General features: G+C 39.5%; 1 protein-coding gene across 2 annotated transcripts in view; it reads left to right on the top strand.

Moving 5' to 3' along the window:
* The first annotated feature begins 1,863 nt into the window (after positions 1 to 1,863).
* Positions 1,864 to 23,751, top strand: part of LOC146333176 (neuroplastin-like) — a 38,274-nt gene continuing 16,386 nt past the window's right edge. Inside the window, exons 1-2 of one of the 2 annotated variants that reach the window (XM_084720414.1) lie at positions 1,864 to 2,496; positions 18,340 to 18,687. In XM_084720414.1, the coding sequence (XP_084576540.1) occupies positions 2,421 to 2,496; positions 18,340 to 18,687 (424 nt within the window). In that variant the 5' untranslated portion in view covers positions 1,864 to 2,420. The remainder of the gene's footprint in view (positions 2,497 to 18,339; positions 18,688 to 23,751) is intronic. The other variant, XM_084720422.1, reaches the window with a different exon arrangement.

The following is a 23,751-nucleotide window of genomic DNA, read 5'->3' on the forward strand; positions in this document are numbered from 1 at the left end:
ATGCATGGACCTGTAGGCATATACCAAAGGGCAAGGCTTTGCATTGAGGAATCAGGTTACAGGCTCATATTATCACTGAAACTAAACAGAAGAGAGAAACAAGGCTGCAGGAAATCATCATATTACATTAAAAAAACACATACTGCCATTACTTTGACAGACATTGCAATTGGAATATGATTCACATCTGGGGAACAAGATTTGTAGGTCAGAGAGCATTACAGCACTTCATCATAATGCAGTTGTTGTTTGTTTCCTTTACCAAAAAAATGCAGGTTCTGCAATTTGGATATTGCACTATTTTGTTAATATTTTTGATTAAGCCCTTGAGAGAAATGTTACGCTTAACTAAACAAATGTCATTTATTTTACCTCATAAAAGTAGAAGCCTAGTTAAATCTATCAAGTGATCAGGTGCTTTTGGTTACTTTGTTGTCATTAAAAAATGAGATGCATGCTCACTCTTTTGGCTTTTCCTCAACTGGCCACATGAGGGCGCCCACGCAGCAGGACAGATTACGGATACAGAGGATTACAGGAAGCCATGTTGAACTTTCAAGGGGGGGATGTGGTACATACAGCTTGAGAACACCCAGGCCACTGATGTGATGACATAATTTATAAATGACCTCAGTGAGCTCAAGAGCATCACCATAATCTCCTCACATTAAAACCTGACATGGGAAAGTATTTAGGCGCTGTGAAATAGGCTTGGAGAGATGTGACTGCTGAAAACTGCCCTCAGTTCATCTGCACATTATTAACCACTGCAATTTTTTTTAATGTAACTAGCCAAATCTGGCCTGTAGCAATATCTGTCATTCGTTATGCATGCATAGTTTGTGACTAATTTGACTTGACGACTGGTGATAAACGAGCTGACCATTTATATTTACATTAATATTGTAAGAGCTTTTGGAAAGAGTAGGGAAATCATACAGGCCAGGCTATTACTGTAATCAGTTAATACTGTATGAGCAGGAACAACAGCCTCAAAATGATCTAAAAAAAAATGAGCACCTGTCACCTCATTAGAGCTGCAATGATGAATCGATTAAGGGATTATTAAAGCTATGATGAGGAACTTTCATATTTTGTTGATTTTGGAGCCCCCCGTGGAAAAAAGCAGTAACTTTTCCACTGTGATAACAACAAATAATAACGTCAAAAATAAAATTATCTAAATAAAAATCTAATGATTTTTAACTGGCTGATGTACCATTCACTGTAATTTTGCCTGGGAAAATGAAAACACAGGCTCGTTTCATTGTATTTTAAACAAATCCAACTAAGAATAACTAAATAGCTAATTGTCTCACTGATGGTCTTGTTTGCTTGTGTAAGTTATATTGAGATATCAGTATTAAATCGAGACTGTTCCATTATCAGTTATAAACTCCATATAGTAGCTTTAAATTTATTGCCAACTATTTTGAGAAACAATCAATTGGTTTTCACAATTTTTAAAGAAAAAAAAGTCAAAATTCGATCAAAGCTTCTTAAATGTGTATATTTTCTGATTGCTTCACTCCTCAATGACAGTGAGCTGAATATTTTTTTGCCTGTGGGCAAAACAAGACTTTTGAGGATGTCGTCTTGGGATTTAGGAAACACTTAATATTTTTTTTTCTCCGTTTTCATTCATTTTATAGACCAAACAAGTAAATTGATTGCTTGAGAAAATGACTGACAAATTAACTGAACTTTTATTGCAGCCCTATGCCTCATAAAATAATAAATAAATGAATAAAATTAAAGCGTATCCACGGACAAGGAAATGAAGACTGAGGGCGCACATAACAAGAGCCTGAGCTCACAAACAACATCAGTTACATACGTGTAATGTGTGCGAGTGTGTGTGCGCGCGTGTGTTTATCCACGGTCGTGAGCGCATAGGGCAGGCGCAGCTTGTCGTTGCTGCCGTTGGTGTCCTACCAGCATCTGTCCCTCTTTTTGGAGCAGACTTATGTTTCGGCTACATCACTTCCCGTCGGGAATCGTTTGTGCGCTACTTTCATTTTAATCACCGAACCGTGACCGTGCGGCAGCGCAAATGCGCATCGCTCTGCGCATCTTTGAATCTTCAGAACTACACTGTGGACAATCTCCCTGACATCCAGAGACCTCTCCTCCGCAATCCGACGAGGCTTCTTCGCCGCCTATGGCCGCACATCGGCATCCGTGAGCCGCTGGCCTCGTCCCGGACCTTTCACCCATCGCTGTCCTCGGAACGTCTTTGACTCAGGGGAGACGTCTGCACACATTTTTTTTTTTTTTAAATCATCGTCGGCTGACTGTTTCTTTTTTAAAGCACCCGGTGCTATGCTGGGCCCATCTCTCTAGATCTTGTGATTAATACACGATCTCTCCTCCCACATTCGTCCGACCGAGACCCTGGTACTCTCATCGAGCCCCAGACGATGCATCCTAACGCAGTGATGCTGGCGGTGGTCCTTTTGGGGAACTTGATGTTGCCTTTCATCTCGGCTCAGAACGGTAAGAAAGACAGCAGATGTGATCATGGCATAACTGTAAACACATCGCATCGAGAGGGAAATTAGTGACTTGACTTGTGTGAAGACGCCCGAGCCAAATGTTTCTACAGAGGATTCTGAGAATGACTGCGATAAAGCTACTAGAGTACTATAGTTTCATCTCGACAACAAGGCCAGAGTTAGACACTAACATATCTGATTCAACAACTGACCACACGATGTAACCTCTACGGAACTCCTTAACTCAGAAAACTGACGCTGTTGTGACAATTTTGCAAGGTTATTTACTGTAAGTAGTGTAGGTGTGTCTGTGAGGGGAATTAACTGCCACTGTCAGATTTCTTTAGCTGAGGTTTATAGCTTAATGGAATCAGCTCTGAATATTTACACATAGATGTAGCCTATGGGTAACCTTCTGCTGTCAGTGTGCAGCTGGTTAACAGAGTGTGTCAAACAGGACTAACCTGCACTGGATGCTGATCTGACATATTATCAACACCAAACACAGGCTAAAGGCTCGCCCACTGCGTGCTGTAAATACTGTAAACACAAGGCCCTTTCTGGAGCACAGTTGCCGACCTTATGCATGCATCTACTGGACAAAACTATTCCACCTTTACAGCATATTTCCTGTCCAGTTTAACTCGATCTCCCTGTCTTGTGCAACTTGTGCATGCACTAAAAACATATGCATATTTCCTTTTCTGATTATGTTTGGAATGTGAGAGCGCCAGCAGTTTCCTCTCCCCAAATATGCAAAGGAACAAGACATTTGACTGTTAGGGAGCTGCCAGGAATGTTCATTTGTGAGTTGAACTTCAAAAGTTAACTGTGCGATAATCATAACAAAAGTGACGTGACTTGGTTAAAATAAATGTCACTACTGTTGGGTGTTTCAGGCTGTCCTCTGATACAGCGTGTCCTCACTTCAAATTCTGTTGAATCACAGCACCCAGAGGGCCACGCAAATAAGCAGCCATTCACAAAACAAAAGGATGGAATCTTTTGAATCTTTATTTTTCAGTTTTTAAATGTCCCTAAGCAGCTCTGACATGATTGTGAAGATTTTGGTGCTTTACTATACACATTTAATCAATCTATTTCCGTTGTTGTTAGCACTATAATCACTGCCTGTATTCATATCATCTAAGACACTTCCATACCCACACATCAGGACCCCTGTGTTGACAAATCAATATCGCTGACATGATCTAATCCCCTTTCAGAGAGAAATAAGGCGGAGATTTACTCTGCATACTTATAATTTTAATGCTTAGTGTCCACCTCGTCTTTTCTGTGGGATAATCGGACACCCACTGAGCAAGACTTAATAAGACATGTTTTTTGATGATGGGATGAGAAGGTTGTGTAAAAGCTCACTCTAGCACTGTCCTACCATTTAAGGATTTACTTTTGCAGATTATTTGAAATGGAAAATGTTCAACATTAAAGAATAAGTGTAATGTGTTGGAGCACTTTGTAATATTTTGTGTTATTCAAGTAAAGCACAATATGTAAAATCTAAATCATTTTACAAGAAAGCACAGAAGCAACCTACGTCTTCAGCTTGTGAGGAGACAAAAAAACTAAAATACCACAGCATTATGTAACAAAATGTTATCCCTTGAATTCATTTCTTTCTTCTTTGTTAATTTCTCGAAGGTGCTTGAAGTATGTGCGTGCACAGTGAGGCCTCCTCTGATCTCACTATCTGGAAAATCAAATATCCAATAAGCCCTCTATTGTTTGATAAAGCTCAAGCAAAGGCATTCCAAACACTTCCTGTGGTCTTTGCCCAGCATTAGTGCCCACGCACAGAGGCCTAGTTCACACCAGAGAAACGCACAGACACACACAGACACACACAGACACACACAGACACACACAGACACACATAGACATACAGCCAGGGGTCAGTGGGAGACAGACTAGTGGCACCCAGACACTAAATTTGTCTGTGCTTAATGTTTTATGTAGAAATCCTAATTTTATAGCTAATCTACAGACCCCCTACATTCATGACAGGTTTGATCCCCGTTGTAATAAGCTACAGTTAGTGTTTAACACCGCTGGTAATATTCGAATGTTTGCTCCCATCGCATGCATCCAAAAGCCATTTCATTTCTCCCTCACAGTTCAGATTAAGGGCAATCGGTGCACGGCTTCTTACGCAATCCTAGATTTTCCTCTGATATTACAGAGTTCAGACAGCGGCGTGGGGAGAATAATAATTATAAGTGCATGAAATGTAATCACTGTATCTGGGAAGCAGAGGGAATTCATGCCATTATTTCCTCACATTCAGGGAGAAGTAGACCTACTATAGGTGGCCGGTTTCAGCGACAGATATTCGGCGGACTGTAAATAGCATCCGTCCATTCTGCCTCGTTTCTATTTTTACCACCGAGACACAGCACTGAGAACCGTGGCTTTAAGGTCCTTTTGTGAAAGTGAATTCATTAACTCTTAATGGACGGCCTCCTTGTGCACAGCTGCACAGCCTTCTAAAGACTTGCTAGGTGGCTGTGAACTATTTAAGCTGAAGGATGATGTGATCTTTATGCAAAGAAAAGAAAGGCTGTTGAGAAGGTGGCTGGGGCTGACCTGAGGAAGTGCATTTGTGTCTTACATAATGTAGCCCTATGAAGCATGCAGCCTGCGCCTGCTGCCAACTTTGTTGTTGTATTATCACTGCCTTTGTAAATAGAAACATGCAGATCATCTCAAGACAACCTTTAGAATAATGAGCTGACAGAATTGCTGCCATGTTAAATATTTACTATTTATATTTGCTTTCTTGCATTTAAAGGTCCAGTGTGTTAGATTAACAGAGAATTATTGGCAGAAATGTAATGTAATATTAGAGATGTTTCAATATAATTTATTCCTTCCTGATACTGATTCCGATACCCGAACTTTGTGTATTGGCTGATACCAAGCACCAATCCAATACAGTTCAGTCCAATCCAGCTCATGATCACTAAAGATAGACGACTCAAATTGTTCAGTCCAGGTTTTACCACGGATCCCCACAATACCAAACCGGTCAGGAAAAAGAGACTGAAATAACAGCATCTGCATTTGCAGTTTATTAACACAGGTTAAGTACAGTATATACATTGGGTACTTAGGTACCAGTGGTCAGTCAGTCAATCAGTTGGCCATAGCTCCATGAAAACACCAGCAAGCCAGACCGGGAAATACTCAGTCCACTATGTTATTCATCCTCCTCATACCAGATACCTTATGCTCACCATGAGTGCAGGCTTTAAAATATGATCTGTTGCCAAGGTAAAGCTGGCATTTCTATCCTCCACTGACCATAAAATATAGCGTACAGAAAATTGTTTGCAGTAGTAGCCGGGTCCCATTTCAAGGCTAATACAGTATGTATTATTGGATCGATGTGTAGACCCATATACTCACCAATACCAACTGATACATTTTAGGCAGTATACCAGTATCACAATCCTATATAACGTTCATAAGTATGTTGTTTTTAGTGTATAATCACCTCAAATAAGACTTGTTGTGTTGTCATTACCTTAAAATGAGCCATATATCTACAGGGGACACGGGTCCTCTTCCACAGAGTCCGCCATATTGTACTGCCATGTTTCTACAGTAGCCCAGAATGGACAAACCAAACATTGGCTGTAGGTACAGCGTTCTGCATTTTGCTCAAGTTTTGCGGCTATTGTAGGTTCTCTTACACGCTTGGAAGGGGAGATTTGGACGAGGTGTTTGCAATGTACAAGCTCACCCCATCTGGCACTAAATCTTACACACTGGTCACACAACAGTAAAGACTGGTTCTTGTTATGGTTACACGATCACAGTATATAGACAGGATGTAGGGAACAATATGTCCACATGCATTGCAGGGGTGCATATTGGCAGGAATATGGCGATACAGTATGTGTTACGATACTGAAGTTACAATTCAATATGTTGTGATATCTTGCAATACTATAAACAAGGTCATATATTGCTATTTTTTAACCTAATTTCAGGAAATTTATCATAGAACACAAAACTATATGCACAAAATCTGAGTGGAAAAAGTCACTCTTTGTGCAATCATAACAGTTAAATATCATGATATAGTGATACAGTGTTTTTGAGAATAAATACAGTTTCAGAAAACATAATATCATGATACTCAAGTGAATCAATATTTTCTTACACTCTTAATGTATTGCAATACATACTGAAATTACAATATGAAGTGTTCTGGCCTTTGAATTCTTTTTTATATTGCCTCCGCCCTATCATCAACACAGGCCAACACTGCAGTTGAAGATAAGAATTTTACATCTACATATCACTGAATCAATAAACCTACTGTATATGATGCGGGACCTTGTCCATTATCATGTTTCTGTCCAGGCTCTGGACAAAAGTACATTTGTGAGTCTGGAAAATATGCTGTAGGACTGAAGCCAGCACTTACACTGAGTCATGCTTGCCCACTGTGAAATCTGATATGGATTGCACTGATTAGGAGCAGCATAGCATCACACAGTAAAAAACACACTGCAGCTATATACTGATACACCACTGTAATGTGAGCAGTGTGTTTTTTTTAATAGTGATTTGTCCAGGGAAGGTTTTTGCTGAGCATGCATGCAGTTTCTTCAGCACAGCTCTGCTTCACATTCATACTGTTACACACATTCACAGCTGGAAGTTCCCCAGTTCCCCTCAGTCATGTCCTACTGGCTGTTCTGCTGGAACAACTCATGTTAACTCCTGCACAAGGGCAGCTCAGAGACGGAATACTCAAAGAGGTTACTTTCATTTATACCTGGCCCGATTTTTCTCAGCGGCCCGGGAATTTTAACTAGTGACCTAGCAGGTACAAGATTGCTTTTATTACCTAAAGCCTCTCCAGCAGTCTGCATATTCAGAATACCAGAGTCATTTAAGTCGACAAATAATAATACTTTGAAGTATGTAGGAGGCTGGGGAATAGGATTCGTCACCCCGGCAGAAAACAATTACTAGTGGAAGAGACTCTCCTGGAGGTGTGGTTGTTCTAATTTTAGAATTATTGTGTTATTTGGATGATGAGAATCAGTGTCCCGTGACGCATCTGTCTCCATGCTTCTGTGGTTTTACATCAAATCATTTGAATTCCCTTGTTTTGACCTCTGAAAGAGAACTAGGAAGTGCTCTCTGCTTGTGATTAGAGGATGGGATTAGAGCATTTCTACCCAGACAGGGGTTATTGGGATTTAAATCTCATTAAACTGTTGCCTCTCTTCTGTGATCTGAATGACAGACTCAAGTATTACCAGTAAAATGTAAATGGTTGGCGCAACGCATCCTTTTTCTGGAGGTTCAGTGTTGCAAATACCGGCAAAATTTTGCTCAATTGCAGTAGCATGAAATAAGGTACATGACTAAGGTGATAAGGTCAGTGAGGAAAACCACATCCTCTCTGCCATCAGCATGTTTGGGGCCATACATCATCACAGCTTCACTGACACAAATTCAGCTTCACACTACATATCACACCAACAAAGTATATTCCAAGTGAATTGTTATTATATCAATACTTATTATTACTTATAAAATATTTAATGAATTTGACATTTTTCTTGGTAAATAAGCAGTTTTTCTTTTAAGTATGAGTATATGAGCAGATTTAGTATTATATCTAAACTATAAACATATTACATGACTTATACACACTGAATATCATTTTTGGTGTATGATATGCAATAATAATATCACTTCGTTTACAGGAACAGAAAATGGCCTTATAGGTCAAACACTGGGTGTTTTGCATTTATTATCCTCTTTTCCAAAAGTCATGTACTTCACATTTCTGCTGACCATTTAGCAAGAACTGTAATTATATAGAATTGCATACAATGCTAAAGGGAAAATTCAGCATTATTCATGTAGATGTCCAGTCAGTGTTGATGGTAAATGTAGTCAGTTGAAGCACTAAGTTCCTCACTGCATGCTGTATAGACCAAAAAAGCTGAGTTCTCCTGTTCGGGGACCTGTGGCAGCAGTGACTTCATGTACCAGGATGCATTGTGCATGAGCTTCCCACACCCACATCCATGTTGGCACGTTGTAGCAACACCCTAGCCTATAGCTATTTGTTAGCCTAAACAAAGTGTTAGTTGACAAAACTACTTATCTAGCATGCCCCCTGGCTACCTGGAGGCCAAGACTATAAATCCAAGCTGCAATACCTGTAGTTCTTCCTTAACACCTACTACATCACTGTGACATCACTGGCTGCAAGAAGAACAGATTTTGCAGCAGGAAAACTCAGCTGTCTCAGTTAATAAAGCACGCACAGAGGAATTTATTGCTCACTACAGTTACAATCAACACTGACTGGACATCCACATGAGAAGTGCTGAATTTTCCCTTTAACATTAATTTTAGAGGAACTCAGATAACTCAGTCCTGTGCAGCGGCTGTGGGTCTGATTCCAGCCTGCTGGTCGGTGCTGCACAGTTTACCCATCCTTTCAGAATAAAACACTCGTTTTAGCATACATGAATATCGGCTTGCAGGGAACTGAAACTTGGTTGACTCCTGTAATTCATCATAGTAAACATTTAGAACAGTTTATTTATTTATTTATTCATTTCTCAGCCAAGTGGTTTTGGCAATTCAGTTGCAATCAGTGTATGTTTCTGCTGCCAAACAGCAACCAATTAATATAAGTGTCTCCCAGACTCAGTGTACAGAAGTATCCTTTGGCTTCTGGGGTTTATTTTCCAAAAACAAAACTTGTGAATGCCATGTTTTTTCAACAGCCAACTCTTAAACCTGTTCTGTGTGTGTACAAACAAAAACAACTGTAAAAAGACTATAAAAACAGGAGCACAGTTGAGTTTATCTACTATGTCAAACTTGGTACAATTTAAAGAAATGGTTGGCAGTAATGTGAAGCGTGTTGCTTTTAGCTTTATAACATGCAAATCCATCAATATAACCATTTAAAGATCCAGTGTGTAAGATTCTGGGGGATCTATAGGCAGAATTAGGGCTGTTTATTGGAAAGAATCTGGCAATGTGATGTACCACGATGCAGGGGTTACAATTCAATACATTACAATACTATAAGCATGGTGACAGTAAAGATAGATAACAACACTGCTATCAGCCATCATTTTAAACACAACGCAGAATGATCACAGCAGTGTTTTTGAGAATTGTACACTACAAAACATAATAACATAAAAACATAATATTGTGTTATTTAGTATGTATGTATCAATGTACTTATACCCCTGGGCAGAATATGGCAGAACTGGAATACAATATCCATAAGTATATGTTTTAGTGTGAAATCACCTGCAAATAAGAATTGTTGTGTTTTTGTTACCTTGGAATAAGCAGTTTATATCTACAGAGGAAGTGGTTCCTCTTCCATGGAAGTAGCCATGTTACACCACCATGTTTCTACAGTAGCCCAGAATGGACAAACCAATCATTGGCTTCCTGTTGTGTTTTGCGCCCACTTTAGGTTCTTCTACACATTTAGAGGGGTAGTTTGAAGTGAGTTGGTTGCTAGATGCCACTAAATTCTACACAGTAATGTTTACATTTTGATGCATGCATTTGATGATTGAAAAATTAGGAGAAAGGTAAAGGGAAACAAGCAAAAATATCTACAAGGCTCTATATACACATAATGTAACACAATATCAAGATTTTGTGGCTGATCTATCTAGACACCCATAGTACACTCAGATGGGTGCGCTGCCTAATTTGACCTTTTCTCAGATCTGTGCAGATCTGCACAGACTGTGCTTCGCTGACAGCTCCCTCACTCACCCTATTTGTTTTGTTGTGACTGTAGGATCGGACTGTAAAAATAAAACCAACTTGTATCACTAGTTTTGTCATTTACTCACATGTAGTCACTTTGTGCTTTTGCTATTCTATGTGATCCTGTGCCTTAAGAATGAGACGTTTTTATTCTTAGAGAATGTGCAGGATCCTGCAGAGGAGGCCTCCCTAACGTTTAGCAGAAACAGATGTTTAATGTTGAGAAAAACGAGCCTATCTCATGAGTTTTGGACATGTGAGACTGACCATCATATGTGTCCAAAGGATGATGTCTTTGTAAAAACAAGAACAAGCTACTTACATGGCTATAGTAGTGTATGTATATACATATGATAGTTCTTTTCCCTACTAGTACTATACAAACTGATGTCTCTTGCTTTGTCTTTGAGACATTTTACTGACTACTTATGATAAGGGTTGTGTGTCTCCTATTGTAATTAATATATAGTAATTGTGGTGTCTGAAGTTCTACTTTATATGATTTGTTTTGATAAGAGGGAAGAGACCTTTAGTTCAACTCTCAATGGAATGTTAAAGAGTGTCGTATCTCTTGGTTTTTGTGAGGCCCTCTATACGTTTTGCAGTCTTCCCTATGTCATAACTTATGTGGGAGGCTCCCTTGAGGGATACCATATGTGTGGGGTTGTTTTGTGGAACAAAGGACACCCAAATGTATATAAGCCACGTTACATGTCTTGTGGGCAGAGATTCATATTGGCTTCGAATCCTTTTTCGAAAAGTTTTTTGTAATAAACGTCTTATTATATAATCAAGTCGGTGTCAGCAGATGTTTTGTTTTTTGTGCTTATTTCAATGTGAATGTTGAGTGTTTCCAGCACAGACAAGTTACATCTTTGTTATTCTTTTAGGTATTTGGTGACCTTGACACACTCCAAGATTAGGTAAAAAACAACTGGAATAAATGAAAACACCTGTATTGTCATATGGACAGATTTTAAATGTGCCCCAAACGGGGCGCCCCTATGGCTCAGTTGGCAGGGTGTGCGCCCCATGTACTGAGGCTGTTAGTCCTCTGTAGCAGCTTCGACTCCCGCCTGCGGCCCAGTTGCTGCGTGTCATCCCCTCTCTCTTCACCCCCCTTTCCTGTCATGTCTTCAGCTGTCACTATGATTAAAGGCAAAAGCCCAAAAAATAATCTTAAAAAAAAAAAAAAAAAAAAAATCCCCCGAACACTAAGTTAAATCCTACAGCTCGCCTGTTTGACTAAAACAAACAAAACTTTATTCAGAGCGACAAACATGAGTTTTCTTTTAACCATTTGATTTACAATACTGTATATAGCAGGGGTCTTCAATGTTTTTCAGGCCATACACACTTAGCTGATAGAGAGATGGAGCAGGGGTCCCCAACTGCATATATTGCTTTAAATATTTTGGGGTTTCCTCTTGTTTGCCCTTACTAGTGGCTGTTAATTTAGCAGCAGTTGTAGCATGGCTAAATTTAAGCGCTTTAGCCACACACTGTATTTTTGCTGGTGGTTTCTGATGGTGGTATGTCAGAGTCTGTTGTGTGTTTGGCTACAAAATGATCCATTGCATGGACAGTATTAATGGTGCACAAAGTACACTGGTATGAATTTGCCCTATAGTATGAATTCTTTCTGGACTGTTATACCATGCTTACTGGTAGAGCCCTCACTTTGCTTGACCAAAATACAGTGGTTACAAGTGGTGATAATACTTGAGAAAAGGTTTTGTATTTTTTGCCTATTTTTTTTTATTTTGCATATTAAATGTTCTTTAAATACCTCTGTACTATGTTCTAGGAATAAGAGTACAGTAGTAGCTGCCATGCAGTTTCCATACTAGTGTTTTACCCCTTCAGAAGCACTTTTATTGTATATTTTAATATATATTTAGATTTAACAGTATATACTTTTATATATATACCATTATCATCCATTATAAATTGTGGCTCACAAGAGTGTCTGTACACTTTGGATAATAATAAAACTAATTGGCCAATATGTCTTTAATAATATGTAGCTAGCTAATTTGCTGTAATGAATTGGTGGTGCACAGTGATTTAGTAGGTTAGCTAGGTCACATGACTGCATGAAGGATAACCTTTGATCAGTGCTGTGCAAATTAAATGTTGTGTTACGGGTTTTTGTTTAGAATAGCCTGATTTATCTTTGTAATAATATGTTGGATCCATGCTAATGTGTATTTTCAGACATATTTAAGTTGTTGAAAAAAGAAACTTATCAAACAATAATTTGCGATTTCTGCTACAATAAACCACAGTGACTGATATATATTGAAATATAAACAATCATCAAAACCAGGTATTGAGTCAATGACCAGTAAAGGCACTCATATCAGTCACAGTACCATGCAGGTACAACAAAGATGCAACCACAAACTCAAACACTCTCACACCGCCTAGCACATAACCAGTTCAGTGGCCCCAGGGGGTTTCCTACTCGCTGCTTTCTCTGTCTGTGTTGTGGGATGCGGATGGGGATCCAGGTTGTAGGAAGGCAGCTGACTCACTCTCAGGCTGCATGGTGGTGGTGTGTGGCTTGCTGTCAGTCCTCAGGGGAGCTCTCTTCTCTACCTCCATCAGTGGAGTATGTAGGCTGTAATGACTGCGACTCCCATGCAGCCTTAGACAGAGCTTGTCACAGAAAACTGCAGGTTATTTGGTGATACTATTGTTCACATGTCATATGGGAGGAAATTGAGCTAAAGCGTGTAAGCAAGATGTGGCACTGTGAAGGACATCATTATTTTATGCTGAATAATTTCTATTAAACCATTTACTCATAAACGTTTGACCTCCTTGGTTCGATTACATACATGCCACCATAGCAACAACACCTCTGCATGCATTCAATTATATATTTTAGCCTTTTTGTGAATTGAAATAGAGACAAACACTGTGTCTCTTGTTGCTGTGAAGCTCTCATTTGTTTCAAATGTCCTATAATATTCTTTTGAGAATACTGCTTTTAGTGATGAAACACCCCTCAATTTACTGTGAGACTAACTAGCAATAAACTCCGCAGCTGGGTCAACTCGGCTAACATTTTGGTTTGGATTCATTTGTGTTGGTACAAGCATTATGTTGGTCTTACAGATGTGCAAAGACATGTAAAATATCACATATAACATTACATTTACAGCCAGTCAATTTTTTTTTGGTCAGCCGATATTATCGACCTGATATTGGTGTAGTGCAGCTACATCGGTTGATATTGGTATTGTTGTTGTTGTTTTTTACAAAACACAATGGAGATTTTTTTTAAATTTATTTTTAAGTTTAGTTTTATGGCAGCAGTTTATGTATATTTGATCTTATTTATTCATTTATGTTGTTATGGTGGCCATGAAACTCAGGCACTGAGGTTTGTCTGTTCCAGGCAGCTGTAGAAATGGCTGAGTCTGTGGAGAAGGACCCATGCCCTCTGTAACAAATGTCTCATTCTAAGGTAACAAAAACACAATAATTCATAAATTCAGGTGATTATGCACTAATGGAAACATATCATATTCCAATTCCAAATTCCATTTCTGCACTTCTGCCGTATTCTACTCATAAATCCCTGTAAAACCTGGACACACTAGACCTTTAAGGTGACGCAGGATATACAAGGCAGCCATGATGCAAACATGTAGTTAAAAGCATGTATATCTTCAGCCTTTTTGTCGGCTGCAGCCTTAAAAGCCTTTTGCTGATGTCCACATACAGTAAATGGACAGCAAGATGCCTGCAATTCATATGAATACACCATTCAATAGTAGAATTGTTAAAATCATAGCATCAGATGACAACATGCCTAAAGATGAACAGAGCTCGTCTTTCTTCTGTCATCAAGTTGCAGAGATCTGTCCACCATCCACTGCTCCTCTCTTTGTCACTTCTTGTCTCCCAGCATGCCTTTGAAATGAATCAGTACCGGCTGGCTGCTTTGTGTTTTGTTTTCACTGCCAGTATAAGCTCCTTGTTTAAACAACACAAAAATTGGTCTGCTCATTGGCCGAGTGTTGTCTGAAGTTTGTTCTGTGCGTATTTCTCCACAGAGCCACACTGAGCCTGAATTTAAATGAAGTCATCTGTTCCTTTTTCTGATTTAATTTGCCATCACCTTGGAGGACATTCATTATGTTTTTTTTTAAAGCAGATACTATACTGTGATTATGAGTACTTATGCATGGCTGACAATACTTATCTCTGCCATGTGCTAAGCCAATTTACTGTCATTCCCATAATCATAGTAAAGAATGCCATAGTAAATGTTCTGTCAAATTGAAATATTGCTTTAACAGTGTAGGCGGTTAGGCTTGGATTCACCCTCTGGGATTATGTGGTGAGCTTGATGGGCCCAGATGTTTCCAGAGAAAAGAAACAAATGCTAATTACTCTGCATATCTCTAGGCATCGCACAAAGAGACACAAGTTGTAAGCACCACATATCCTCAGACACATCTCCCCTTGCACGAAAACTTCCATTTTTATTTATTTATTTGCTAAACTCTCTTCACAGTTTCTCCTTGCCATCATCTAATTTATTTTCAAATATAGTTGTGAGTCATAAACTGGTGTTGAACAACACTTGTTACCATGGTACTAACTAAAATTCATGTATTGTTACATATGTAAATATTTTGGCCGTACTTTGACAGCCTGTTTGAGTCCAGTGCACAGAGAATAATGTTCTCAAGCTTTGCAAACACTGTGGCATGTATTATAGCGTTACAGAGAAAAGACTCTGTAAATCATGTAAACCTTGTGAATGGTATTTATTTACACCTAGCAGTTAAACTTTCAATACAATTATATGCAACGGGCTTCATTGTGGGGGAGAGCTGAATACTGTAGTTGTTTACACTCCTTCCTCAGGCTTCCACAGGCTTATCTGTTCATGTGCGTATGATACATTACTTTGAACAGGGCAGACAGATCTGGGAGGGCCTGTAAGCTGTTGTATTTAGACACAACACACAGTCTAACACTCAAGAGACCACAGGCTCTTTGTTCCCATTTCCTCTGCAACAATTCAGGGCAGAGTTAAGGCAGTGTTTTTTTTTGTTTTTTTTTCAGATTTATTCAAGCACATGTGGTTTACAGCTGACAGGCTGCAGGGGCGGCAGAGAACAGCGTCTGTGGTCCAGGTGATTTGTCATTAGATGGGGTTCATTAAGGCTGGCAGTGTATTGTTGGACTAACTACTGATGTGAAACAGGGTCATGAATCAGGTGGTACACTCACATCGTGGCAATAATGTGTATGGATCCCATTTTATTATGAATTCCTCTGCATTTCAGGTTTGGAATGTGTTTCCTATTCCACATGGCAGTAAGGTAGTTAGAAAAAATGGGTGCTGTTAGTCCAACTCCCTAAGATCAAAAGAGAAATCTGTAATATATTTACTGTAATAAATTGTAAAAGGGCCGTGATATGTCATGAGAGATTAAGTAAATGTGCCTAGTTGAAATACTCGCGTCTCTGACAACAATGCTAGAGCCGTGATGTCCTTTGAAATTGCTATTCCAGCTCATAACTTGTGTTTTTGTTTGCCCATTTCATGTTAATTAGAGTTCAAATTAAGGACAGATGTTCCAGGAATGATTTAGTGTCTGTTCATGAGTTGTAAGCAGTCATTAGATTTAGAAGGCGTAGATGTTCATATCTTTTAAATTGAGCTATATATTAATTGAAGGCAAAAGAGAGGCAGTCACTTAACTCAGTGGGCTTTTGTTTTCAGGATAACAGGCTTAACTAACATTGACAGACAACTGACAGCTATAAACAACTGATCAACTTACAGTGTAGGACTTGTCGTTGCTCGTTATTATCAAATTACAGTGTCTTGTACTCCTGCAGTTTTCCTGAAGCCTGCCTGAGGTATCTTGGGTCTCAGGAGCAGGGGGTGGAGCGAAACAATTTGCTTCAACCATAGACTGTATGTCAAATAGGATCTCAACCTATTTAATACACAGTCAATTGTTTCAACTTGCTGTTTGGACTGTAGTACTCATTTTTGGATGATCACAATTGCTACATATTGCTCCTTTAAATGCTGGTGGCAGGATGTATTGGGGATATGGGTGCATATTCAGGTTCCACATGTTACTTTAAATAAGTTCATTTTGCTTTAAAAGCATAAATCAGCTGTATGTGATTCCAAAATGTCAGTCATTCAGAGTTTAAGTCGCAGCAGTTTGAACTATCTTATTGCACTGCGGCCACATGCAAATTTTGAAAACCTGCTCTTAAAGTCCAGCTTATCCAAAATGAAAGCTGGCTGACCTAATTTCTGGCGTTACCAGCAGAAGCTGATATGGATGAAGAGATTAGGTTTATACATACATCCATACAGTTACATCTACTTGTGGCGACTTCCATGAATTGCTTTTAATAGGCTTTTCAAGCTTTGAGAAAAACGATAAATCATGACAACTGACATCACTTTTAAAAACATATTATTACTGTGCAAGTAAAATATTTATACGATGCAAACAAAGAATACAGATTTTTAAAACTCTCAGCATTTTCAGTTGGAATGATGAGGGTTATTTAACATGCTAGAATATCACCTATAGGAATCACAGAGAGATGGTAGCACCAGAAGGCCGCATGTTTTATATTTGTGTCTGCGTGGGTTTCCGCCAAGATCTCTGGTTTCCTCCCACAGTCCAATGACATGCAGGTTATGTGAACCGGTGACTCTAAATTGCCCGTAGGTGTGAATGTGAGTGTGAATTTGTTCATCCATCTGCATATGTTAGTTTTGTGACAGACTGGCGACATGTCCAGGGCGTGCCCGACCTCTTAACTCGTGTGCTGGGATAGGCTCCAGCATCCTGTGATCCTGAGCAGGATAAGCGGGTTTAGGAAATGGATTGATGGATAGTAGGAAACTGGTGTAGTATATCTGAAACTCAATGGCAAACCCATACAACTCAACTTCATATACAGTCCGGTAATGAACACAACATTTTAAAAACGTCTGCAAAGCTCTGCAAAAAAAGCGCTATTACTTTACATATGAAAACATTATAGCACTGTCAATACCAAAAACAAATTATTTGTTCCTTTGCCTGTGTCACAGCTTTCAAGCAGTTCTATTGATCACTCATTCTTCTAACTATCTATCAGTCTTCTAATATCTTTGGTGGTGGTAATGCCCTAATTGTACCCTGAAAGTTTTACAACTGACAACACTCACTATACCTGAACATTCACATTATTGTGCCTGTCTCTGAGACTAATGCTCAAGTGGAACATTTCCAAGCCAGTGAGTTTGACAAATTGCATGATTTTCAATGCAGTGTTCTTATTCAGGACTGACAAATGCATGCTACACTTTAAAGAAGTTTTCAGTTTTGCCAGTGGGGTCAAGAAGGAGTGGTGCCATGTTGTGACATGGTGCCATGTTGCGACACAGTGAGTGTAGAAACGGCATGTTTGATTGTTAACCTTCTTGGCAAGACTGGGCTGTGATAAACAAACCTTTATGGAGACCAGTGAAACTATAATGTAATTAGTTATAGTATTTAGTCATAGTGATTCCTTTTATTCTATTTTTAGCATTTTGTAACATTTTATGGTAAGGTTTGCTTTACATGTACTGCATTCAATATACTGTAACTAATGTGTGCACAAAAATCCCATTGCACTCAATCTTATAAGGTTAAATGTGAGGAAGAAACAGACATGAGAAAAACTACATTAGATACCAGCACTACTTGCTGGAATGGACTTGGGACTGTTGACTGTGACTTTGACAGTTGTATGGCCTTGGTGGGCCAGGGAACCCTGATGTTGACCAGACTGGATTTAGACAATCATTAACCTTTTTTCCCACCTATCAATGATTTGGTGCTTGCTTCATTTTCATTTGGCTTTAATCATCCTCTTTTTTCTTTGTATGTAATCTGATCCTATTTAATTTTCTTCTCCATCCCTTAACCTTTCCACACCTTCCTGCTGCTCTAACCCTCTTCTACCCTTTCCTTCCCTGCCATCCTGATACGCTTTTCCTCTCCAGCTGGGTTTGTGAAGTCGCCAATGTCTGAGACTAAGCTTACGGGGGACACCTTTGAGCTGTACTGCGATGTGGTCGGCAACCCCACTCCGGAGATCCAGTGGTGGTATGCCGAGGTCAACCGAGCTGACTCCTTCAAGCAGCTGTGGGACGGAGCCCGCAAGCGGCGGGTATCCATCAACACGGCCTACGGCACCAATGGGGTCAGTGTGCTCGGCATCACACGCCTCACACTGGAGGACTCTGGGACCTATGAGTGCCGGGCGAGCAACGACCCCCGGCGCAATGACCTCCGACAAAACCCTGCCATCACGTGGATCCGCGCCCAAGCCACCATTTCGGTGCTACAGAGTGAGTGGTCTATGTCCCGTAGTACCTAGATGGTGAACGAACCACCAATCCCCCTGTCCCAACCACTCCAACCCGTAAAAACCTCTCAAGAGCCCATCCTCACCACAGCGCTCACTGGCCAGGCAAACATAAAACCAACCAATTCTGTTATGTATTCATTGCATCTTTTAAAAGTTATTTTTAGTATTCATGGAAAAATATTCTAATTGTCTTTATGCCAGTGGTTGCATTTTGTTTTGTTTCTTAATTTGGTTTGAATATTTATGTTCTCTCCTACTGAACTCGGTAAACTCCCTGTCTCTTCCAAAATCCCTTGAGCATCTTGTTGTAAATGACCACAAACCCAGGAACTTTACCCAGTCTCTATCTACATTTCACTCTTTCCTGCCACACCAAACTTTTGTTCTTACTGTCGCATGTGTCCTTTTACAATATTCTGATCATTAGCTTTTTTCTCTGTATCCTGATTTCACCCATTTCCTATTCCTGGGTTTATTTGTGATACTTATTCCCTTAACATTTATGTTGTGTCCCTTGCGTTGCGTGGATTGTTTTATTTACTTCAAAGTCCTGCCTGCTAAATGCAGCAGAAAACCTAGTGGTGCTTTGAAGTAATGGTGCTTTTGATTCGGCTTTCTCACTCTGGGCACAGTGTAAATGGGACTGTAAGAAGACACAAGGAGGGATCCGATAAGGTGCAAAAGAGTGATTCCTGCTGTCAACTCTTTTCCTGATAAAAGCAAACATTTTCTGCTTTCAAATTCGTGTGTGGTAATCCAATAAAGGATGAGACCACGTGAGGGCCTTGAGTGTCTCATTTCTCGTGCAGATGAGACACAGATTTCACTTCTACAAAACAGTCTCTCTGGACTTGCCTGCGCACTGCGTAACCTTGTGCCTTCTCAGCCATTAAGCGTGTGAGTGTGAATCAGTAATGACATTATATCCTTTAACCCTCTGCTCTATGCACACAAACATTCAAACAAACTGAATTTCAACTGGACCTTTCTAATCTGTGCATGCTTCAGTGCTCTGACCACTGGAGCACGGGGAGATGTGGAATGTTGTTAGTCATAGTGAAGCTCTCGGAGGAGCGTAAAGGAGTTTGATCCTTGTCGGCTCTTGTGATTGGACTGACAAATTTTGATTTCTGTATGAGCACTATTTGATTAGGTGCAGGGCTGATGCACTTTAAACAATTACAAGAAGTGCAAAGGACAGCAGCAGTTTACTTCTCACATTTTACTTCTTTCCTACTTACCTGCCATAATGTATCAAATGTGCAATTCAAGTCCTAACTAAATATATTCTGTCATTACTGAGGAGTAAATGTTCTTTGAATATACATGTAATATCCATGGTATTACATGTATATAACAGGCTATACATAATAGCCAATTGATATGAATGTATAGTTTGTAGCTGGGGAGACATGCTGAAGTCTGATTGCCTTGTTTTGGCCTTTTGCTTAATTTAGTTTGTGAATGTGAATAGCTCTGAATCAATATACCCAGAGTCAGTATATTTACAGTATGTAGTAATTTATTCCCATTGGCATTTGGATTTTCAAGTATGCAATTTTAATGAGGATTACACCCATGCATGCATGCATAAAATCTACTGGAGATCTATCTTTTTAACATGTACTTTCTACATGTGCTATATTTGATACTCTGTCCAAATCTTTGAGTATGAAACTCTCCAAAACATTTTTGTTTTCTTATTAAAGGAAGAGTTTGACATTTTAAGAAATGTGCTCATTTGCTTTGCTTTTTTTAAAAAAAATGGGAACATCAATACCACTCTCATGTCTTTACGGGAAATATGAAGCTACTAGTGATGCACAGATGGACTTTGAGTTCATCTGAATCCACATGTATACATAAATTGTCCAGCCACCCACACAACAGTTCCTGTAGGTTTTATTGACCTTTAAATGATGTCAAGCAGCACAAGACTTCTAGGTGATTTCTTCATTATTTGCTGTGTTGATGTCAGAGTGTTTTCTTTAACATTTTACTTTAATGATTAGAGAGCCTTCTTTCAGTAATGTTAATTGTTTCCATGAGTGCAGTAATGTCCCTGCAGCAAATATCATGGGACATTTAAGCAGCAAAAAAAAAGCTGTTATAAAGTTGGCAGGACAGAGAAAATTCTCCAGAGGAAACTGAAGAAATAATCTATTAAGTTACACTGCTGTGCCTCATGTGTAAATGTGCACACAGCACCTCTCTTGATGGAGAAATGCAGCCTCTTTCCCGCCTGCAGTCCACCCACTGTTGATAAGAATTTTAATTTTTTATGACCCGGCCTGCCTGATCCACAGATTACCCACAGTGCCTGTGGTTGTACTGCAGCCCATGCATCACTAGAAGCTGTGACCTCTAAAGCTATTTAATCAACGTACTATGTCTTGTTTGTTAAATCCATACAAAAAAGTGTAAAAATACATGTTGTGGTTTTATTAGGGATTATGTGCCAGACTATGTCTTGGCTTGGACAAGTAACTTCCTAAAGCCAGGTTAGCTGTTTCCCTCTGTTTCGAGTCTTCATGCTAAGGTAAGCTGCTAGGCTGCTGGCTGTAGCTTCATATTTAGTGTACAGAAATAAGAGTGGTATTGATCTACTTTATCTCACTCCCAGCAAGAAAGTAAATAAGCATATTAACCAAAATGTCACACTTTTGCTTTGACAAAGAACAGCAGCTGTGGTTACTTTTAATTCATCTCAATTACAAGTGATTGCAGTGGTGACAAAATGTCTGTAGAAACTACCCTAACCACTCCTGCATCATTGCTGTTACACAATAATATGGCTAAATAAAGTGCTTCTGCTTTGTGCTTCCTTTTTACCACCCTGAAATTTTGATGTTTCCATGAAAGTAGTTTATTTAACTGTATTTTGGTGACATGTCTTTGGAATGTAACTGAACAAACAAATGGACATCTGAGAAGTGGATAATGTTGCAGGAGTGGTTTGCAGGACATCTGTGGATGATTTTTCTTTTTTTTTCCCCAACATGAAAAACTTTTCACCTTTGGAATTCATTGCAGCTCACATGAGTTCAAACTGAGCACAATTGGCTTCTCTGTAAAAAAGTAAAACCACAAAACTTTTTCAAGCCTTCAAGGGGTGTCTCATACTCAAATACATGCACATAGATTTTGCATGTAGTATCACTAGAACTAATTACATAGATCTCAATAGATTTTGAGCACTGGCAAACTGTACATGTATGTAAAGTATGCACTTTTGGTGATACTTGTGCTTTTTAAAACAGCCATTATGGTATGTGAAGTTCTACTGTTTGTGTTGCAAAGTCTCATGAATGTGTGTCGTTCTAAATTAGACATTACAAATGTTTTTAAAATGGCATATTCTTCTCAAGAATGAGTGGTCCAAATCATTTAGCTTAAGCACGTGCTCAGGAGGCCCACTATTTTCTCTGTGCCAGCACAGTTACTGGGACACCTCTCTGGCAGTGCACTTTTTCTATTGTAATGTACTAAAACATTGTGATTTGAGGCCTGCCTTGGCTTTTATGATGATAAAATGCTCCCCTAAATATAGCTCTTGACAAGTTAGTTACTGTGTCTCAGCTATTTAGTTGAACTGATTTAATACATCTTGGCAAAATATAACAGAATGCAGCTCTAATTGAGAGTCAGTCACAGCAGTGGTACTTTAATAAGTACCAGATTATGTAAAGAAGAAAACATATTTTATGCTGATAGTGCAGTAATGTTAAAAAAGTGTAAGTTAACTGGATACAGTATAAATCTAAATACAGCACTATATTAGAATACCAAAAAGAAGGAAGGGGAATCAGGCTTCACTGCATCTGGACTCATTTAGAGCAAAATTTTATATCTGATTACATTCTGAAATGGTGATACATTATCCACCAGATTTTAAGTTGTGACAAGGTGTCCTACAAACAACCTTCTAGTTAAATTGCCCGTGGACCACTGTGCCGTGTTTGCTAAATGTTAATTTATGTACCTCATGTTGTGTGTGTATGCATGTCTTGAAGATACTATTAATAGTACATGTGGTTCTGTGTGGTGGGGGTGAGAGAGATGTCAGGGGGGAGGGGAGAGATATCCCTTTAGTTATTGAGTATACAGAATTGTGAGAAGAGGGTGCCGTGAATGATAATAGATGTCACTCGCCAGTCTCAGTAGCCCTCCTTTCCCCTCTCCTCCTTTTTGCTTTCCTAGTGGCCTTGTAGCAGCAGCCAGTAGTAGGATTATGATGCTTCTCCTCTCTGCTCCTCCCCCCGGGGGCTCCATCGTTGCCATGGTTGGCCCGCCCTGGAGGAGGAGGAGGAGGAGGAGGAGGAGGAGGAGGAGGAGGAGGAGGAGGAGGAAGAGGAGGAGGAGGGGGGAAGGGCGGAGGAGGCTTCCTGCTCACTACTCAAGGCAGAGCAAAGGGCGCCTCGCTCTCAGATGACACCTCCTGCTTCCCTGAACGTCCTTGAGAAATGGACCCTGGTATTGTGTAGTAACCAGCGTGCTTAGCAATTTAGAGGTTGAAGTACTAGGTAGTCATTCAGCTGTAATGTAAAATGTCAAAAGACTGTTCAGTGTAAAGCCTCAGCCTAGAGCCCTAGTACATGGCTTTTTTTTACTTTTATATTGTGATGACATTTACATGTAACCTTGCAAAGTGTAGGTCATTTTTGAGAGCCCATCCGGTTTCCTCTGGAGCAAAGAAACATTAAAATGACTTCAGTTGTCAGCTACAGTATATCTTCTATCTGTAAAATATCCTCCTGGAGATTGTGTGACTGTACATTAAAGGGATAGTTTGGATTATCTGAAGTGGGACTATATGAGGTACTTATATATAGTCAGTGTATTACCTACAGTAGATGGTGGTCAGTACACAGCCAGTTTGGAGAAGCAGCAGAAACACTGGTGTAGAAAGCTAAGCAATGTTCTGCTGGGAACAGGGTCAGCAGGAAAACATATTTTAGCAACTTTAAGAAAGACCCATATAAAAAATCATCATCAGTCTAAGTGCACGCTATATTTAGAATACTGTCACTGCTTTACCTTGTCA

Source organism: Lutjanus erythropterus, chromosome 1 (assembly GCF_056507025.1).
Source record: "Lutjanus erythropterus isolate fLutEry1 chromosome 1, fLutEry1.hap2, whole genome shotgun sequence".
Taxonomy (NCBI): domain Eukaryota; kingdom Metazoa; phylum Chordata; class Actinopteri; order Lutjaniformes; family Lutjanidae; genus Lutjanus; species Lutjanus erythropterus.